Source organism: Ornithodoros turicata, chromosome 1 (genome assembly GCF_037126465.1).
Source record: "Ornithodoros turicata isolate Travis chromosome 1, ASM3712646v1, whole genome shotgun sequence".
Classification (NCBI taxonomy): domain Eukaryota; kingdom Metazoa; phylum Arthropoda; class Arachnida; order Ixodida; family Argasidae; genus Ornithodoros; species Ornithodoros turicata.
The window spans coordinates 109,545,559-109,551,551 of record NC_088201.1 but is presented as its reverse complement, the minus strand read 5'-3'; the positions used below and the strand labels follow the sequence as shown (position 1 = coordinate 109,551,551).

The following is a 5,993-nucleotide window of genomic DNA, read 5'->3' as shown; positions in this document are numbered from 1 at the left end:
GTGCATCTCAAAATAACCATCTTGTGATCTGAAAGTCCACCAAGTGCTTGGCAGTCCCATTTCCAGTCAAAGGTGATGGACACCAGGAACAGATCAAGTATTGAAGCAGAAGATTATTGAATTCTAGTGTAGCTCTTGACGACCTGGGATGGATCATAGCGCAAAAGGCCATATCCAGTAGTGCATTTCGATTCCTGATGTCCCCAACTCCGGTTAAGGTTTCCTACTTTCCACCCGCAATCACCCGCAAGGATAACTTTTTTACGATGTGTTACTGTTCGAAACCATGTAACCATACCATATACCATATAATGTGCTCAAGAAAGAAGGCTGTTGCTGTTGTCGGCCACGCTTAGACGGGAAACGACAGGCAACGTCGGCCTATCGCAAGGTGGGACTATATATTCAACAATAATGACATTACATCCTTAACCGTATTCAATGTCTATACGTTCAATTTGTAACTATGTTATACCCGTTTTCATATAACCTGATGGTGGCGGTGATGAGGTAAGAGAAAAAGATGGGGATGTAAACCACGACAGAGTCGGACTGGCTACCCCAGGACGCTGGCTACCAGGAGTAGTATGATAGAAGTAACATAAAGGGGAGGGGGGCACACCAAGCACACACTTAGCAGGTCATAGGGCGCACCTATATTAGGTTTTTCAACGTGAAACTGTATAATCTATAAGGTCGGCATTGTGGTTGTCGGTAGTGGGCCACAATACAGAAGGCGAATTTCTCCATTTTTCGTCATGCGTGTATTTGTTGTTGTATAATGTCACGCTAACAGCGCTCTTAGGCCACTGAAACGGTGCACACAACTTTTTACACCCTTTTGAGTGTAAGATGGGTGTACAATAACTCACGCCCCTTTGAGTGTAAAAGTTTGTATGTGTAATGAAATGCACCTACCACTCAGGGTGTATTTCACAACACATACACACGCTTACACACGTCTGAAAGGGTGTAACATCTACTTAGCGGGTGTGCGGTTTGTTGGTCTACACTGGTAATTGGGCGATACCCTATAACTGAAACTGATTCAATTTTTGGTGTCGCGTAACGTGTACAGCTTTGGTTTCATAGTGAGTGTATCATTCATACCAGCCAAAGTAAATGCATAACATGAACATGTAATGCATTGTGTTCTGTCAATATAGCAATTACGAACTTGTGCCACATTGAACCAATACACGGTCTCATATACGGATAAGGATATACGCGCTTAAATTTTGAGATAACTTTGAAGCAGCACATAAATGGGATGACGAGCCAAAAGCTCACTTTGAAAGGTATTTCTTTTCTAAGAGAAAAACAGATACACATTGCCTGTCTTGCGTGAGTCTGCAAATTCGATAGCCCTGCTCGCATTACAGTCAAAACCAAGGGTGAGATGTCTAAGTTTAATTTGATTATACACAAAAAAAAAAAAACATTGAATTGAGGAATTGCTTGGTGTATCAAGTCACCATCAAGACAACGTTTCTGTTTATTTGCTTTGCTTTGACGGAAAATTACGACTCAGTGTACACGCCATTCATATTCCATGACAATGTTAAACATTTTACAATAAGGCAAAACACCATTAAACTATTGCACCCTCAGTACACCTTAACACACTAATGTAGATGTGCACCCAATTCACACCCATGTATGAGAGGATCAGCCTAGAAGGGGTGTAATATCAGTGGTAATAGGGTAATAGGGGTGTAATGTTGGACTAGTTCAACCAGAACCCGCATGCTTCGCAGCGAGCGCCTAGCGCCGGAGCTCAGGAGGTTGGCTTCAAAACAGGGGCACCTACGTATTGAATATGGCGGTAAGCACACCAGTCCTTCTAGTCCACCATAGCCAGTCTTTGCCTCCTGGGGTTTTCATTCGTTCCCGCCAAAGACGATTCTGTTTTTATTGCGTTTTTCTTCTAACCGGGATCGTTGTGTGAACCAATTTTGTTTGAATTGCACGAATTGAAACACGGATTTTCATTTTAGAGTAAGTTGTTTCTGCATTTTAGTGCCCCTCTAACAAATACTTCGCACGTACTTTCTTATCACGAAGTTTTGATTTCGTGACACTGTGCTATAACGACGAAGGGGCTCTGCGAGCCTCGTGATAAAGTGTAATATCTCGCGCGCCCAGTTCGGGTAGCGTGTACTGACGTGTACTATATAACTGTATAAACGTGTACTGACGTACAGACCCCGACTTGCACATGGTGTCAGAAGTGGGATACTCAGGGAAAGCCTCGACTATAGGACGTGAGTAGAAGTTCCGTTCTGCCGATCAAACGCCATGTTGTCTCCAGAGTCCAGTTTGGGGCAGAGTTCAACCCCCGGGGTTGCCGTGGCCCTAACGCATTGTCAGCCCCCAGAGCAATTCAATTTTAGTTGCCCTGAAGAATGGCCTAAGTGGATCAGACGCTTCGGAAGATACCGCGTGGTCAGCGGGCTGAATTTAAAGCCTCACGAAGAACAGGTCAACGCCCTCATATATGTTATGGGAGATAAGGCCGAAGATGTAGTGTTGTCTTTGACCTTAAGCGAAGCTGACATGACGAACTACGAGACCGTTGTAGCCGCTTTTAACAAGCATTTTGTGGTCAAGCGCAATATCACCTATGAACGAGCAAAGTTTAACTCCCGTTCTCAAAAAGAGGGAGAGCCCGTCGAAGAGTTCATAACGGATCTGCATGCTCTTGCCGAACATTGCAAGTTTGGGTCCCTACGCGATGAGCTGATTCGGGACAGAATTGTTTTAGGAGTAAAAGAGAGAGTTCTCTCCTTTTCTATCTGAGCATACTTCTTCTCCGTGTCCGTGGGACTTCGTGAAGCTGATGCGGCACTCTTGTGGTTTGGTTCATGTCCCAGGAAAATCTCTAGTAGCGGCCGACGTTCTCTCGCGAAGCCCGCTTCCGGACATTGAAGACAGTGGGTTGGAGGATGAGCTGGCGGCTTACGTCAGGGGAATCGTCACCTACTTTCCTGCGGCAGATCAGATATTGTCCCAAATCAAGAAGGCGCAATACGAAGACACTTCGTGTCAGATGCTGTCGAATTACCTTCCACAAGGCTGGCCAGACAAAGCACTTGTTGACTCGAGCTGTAAGAACTACTGGCAAGAGAGGTTCAACCTTTCTCTCGACGACGGACTTCTCATGAAATGAGAATCTAGTCTTCAACCTGTAAGAGAATTCCCAAAGCTGTTCCAAGGACTAGGCTGTGTCAAGATACCCTATCATGTACGTTTGAAACCGTACGCCGTACCATTTGCGCTTTCAGCCCCGCGCAGAGTACCCCTTCCTCTCATGGAAACGATAAAGAAGGAAATTGACCACATGGTCGCACAGGGTGTCATCGTACCGGTAGATGAGCCTACGGAATGGTGCTGCGGCATGGTAATTGTAAAAAAGCCAAATGGAACTTACCGAATTTGTGTTGACTACACCCCGTTGAACAAATTCGTAGAAAGGGAACTTCATCCTATGCCAGTCACAGACCATGTCATCGCTCAGATAGGCGTCTCCAAGTACTTCTCAAAGTTGGATGCGAATTCTGGCTACTGGCAGTTTCAGCTTACCGAAGAGTCACAATTACTTACGACCTTCATTACTCCCTTTGATCGCTTCAAGTTCACAAGGTTACCGTTTGGGATATCATCAGCACCCGAGTTTTTTCAGAAGAAGATGGCTCATATCGTCTCGGGCTTAGATGGGGTCGTCTGCAACATGGATGACATCCTTGTCCACGCGAAGACAAGAGAAGAGCACGATGACAGAGTACGCAAGGTTCTCGCTCGATTGCAAGACTATGGGGTGACCTTGAACAAAGACAAGTGCGTCTTCGGTGTTCAACGAGTAAAATTCTTGGGTCATATCATCGACCAAGAAGGAATCCATCCAGATGACACAAAAGTGAAGGCCATTCAAGACATGAAGCCTCCTACGTCTCTTGCGGAACTAAAAAGTTTTCTTGGAATGGTGAACTACCTCGGAAAGTTTATTCCACATCTGGCTGATGTTGTGAGCCCGTTAAACGCTTTATTAAGTTCCAAGGCGCAGTGGGTTTGGACAGAAGCACAACAGCGAGCATAAGACCGTCAAGGCATTGCTAACGACAAGTCCGGTTCTGGTCTTCTTCGATCCGAAGAAAAAGACAGTTGTTTCCGCTGATGCTTCGTCATATGGACTTGGGGCGATTCTTCGACAGTTGCAACCTGATGGGACGTATCGACCTGTCGCATATGCTTCACGAAGTCTCACGGACACGGAGAAGAAGTATGCTCAGATAGAAAAGGAGGGACTCGCCATTGTGTGGGCATGCGATAAGTTTCGGGACTACATCACGGGGATGCACATCACTATCGAGACCGATCACAAGCCCTTAATTCCAATCTTCATGAACAAACCTTTGGACGACATAACCCCTCGTCTACAAAGGATGAAGCTGAAGCTGATGCGGCACTCTTGTGATTTGGTTCATGTCCCAGGAAAATATCTAGTAGCGGCCGACGTTCTCTCGCGAAGCCCGCTGCCGGACATTGAAGACAATGGGCTGGAGGATGAGCTGGCGGCTTACGTCAGGGGAATTGTCACCTACTTTCCTGCGACAGATCAGAGATGGTCCCAAATCAAGAAGGGGCAATACGAAGGCACTTCGTGTCAGATGCTGTCGAATTACCTTCAACAAGGCTGGCCAGACAAAGCACTTGTTGACTCGAGCTGTAAGAACTACTGGCAAGAGAGGTTTAATCTTTCTCTCGACGACGGACTTCTCATGAAAGAGTCCCGAATTCTTATCCCCGTCGCCATGAGAAGAGAGATTCTCGATAAGATCCATGAAGGGCATGCCGGGATCACAAAGTGCATGGAAAGAGCCAGGCAGACGGTTTGGTGGCCTGGAATTTCTAAGGACATCGAGGATGATGTTCGAAGATGTCCGCGCTGTGTCCAGGAGTCCACCAATAGGCATGAGCCTTTGATGCCTTCGCCGTTCCCAGAGCGCCCATGGCAGAAGGTAGCGGTCGATCTTTTCTACCTTAGTGGATAGTGGTTCCTGCTGGTAACGGATTATTACTCAAGATATCCGGAACTGGCTCCTTTGACCAACTTAACAAGTTCAGCGGTCATCGATCACCTGAAATCCATATTTGCCAGGCACGGAACGCCAGAAGTACTAATCAGCGACAATGAACCACAATTTCGGAGACTTGTGGGCAGTGACTTTGCTACATTCGCGAAAGAGTGGTCATTTGAACACAGGACTTCTAGTCCACGTTTTCCACAAAGCAACGGCTTCGTCGAAGCCGCTGTCCGTGTCATCAAGCTCAGTCTCAAAAAGTCGGACGATGCGTATAAAGCTCTTCAGAGCTACCGCGCTACGCCATTAGGAAATGGTTTCAGTCCGGCTGAGCTACTTATGGGTCGCCGTCTTCGCACGTCGCTTCCTACCGCCGCGTCGCTGTTAAGTCCCAAGACACCAGATCGGAATCAGTTGCGTCAATGGGAAGAGCGTCGCATTGAAATGCAAAAAAGAAACTATGACCAGCGACATGGTGTGCGAACCTTAACACCCCTACGGCAAGGCGAGAGGGTATGGATAACGGACACCCGATCAAGTGGCGTGGTTCAGGCAGCAGCGCCTCGGTCCTACAACATTCAGATGGACGATGGTGTACTCCGTAGGAACAGATTTCACTTGATACCTGTACTGTCACCGTCCTCTGATTGCCCCCAAAGAGGTCCTTCTGCAGGCACGTTGGCAGCTCCCACGTCCGACTCTCGTCCCCAGGAGCTCGGAGGAGGAACAGGCCCTGGGCCTGAGCGTGTTGTCTCCGCTAGGTCGTCGTCTGTTGAAGTCTCACAAGCTGGTTCGTCTGACAGTTCCGGCCACCAACCGGGAGACCACCCCCCACATAACCCAACAGGAATGACTACTCGCAGCGGCAGAGTGGTGGAGCCAGTGAAAAGACTTCAAGTTGGATTTGAATGA

At 47.3% G+C, this 5,993-nt stretch overlaps 1 protein-coding gene across 1 annotated transcript; it reads left to right on the top strand.

Moving 5' to 3' along the window:
* The first annotated feature begins 3,340 nt into the window (after positions 1 to 3,340).
* On the top strand, positions 3,341 to 5,993 carry LOC135382690 (uncharacterized protein K02A2.6-like). Its single transcript, XM_064612602.1, has 3 exons — positions 3,341 to 4,024; positions 4,212 to 4,969; positions 5,084 to 5,993. Exons 1-3 carry the CDS (start codon positions 3,341 to 3,343, stop codon positions 5,991 to 5,993), a joined length of 2,352 nt encoding a protein of 783 aa, XP_064468672.1.

Coding starts and splice junctions, on each gene's coding strand:
- LOC135382690 (XM_064612602.1), top strand. CDS start 3,341: ATGGTCGCACAGGGTGTCATCGTACCGGTAGATGAGCCTACGGAATGG. Junction 4,025..4,211: donor TTCCACATCTGGCTGATGTT/GTGAGCCCGTTA, acceptor ATTCTTCGACAG/TTGCAACCTGATGGGACGTA. Junction 4,970..5,083: donor GTCCAGGAGTCCACCAATAG/GCATGAGCCTTT, acceptor TTATTACTCAAG/ATATCCGGAACTGGCTCCTT.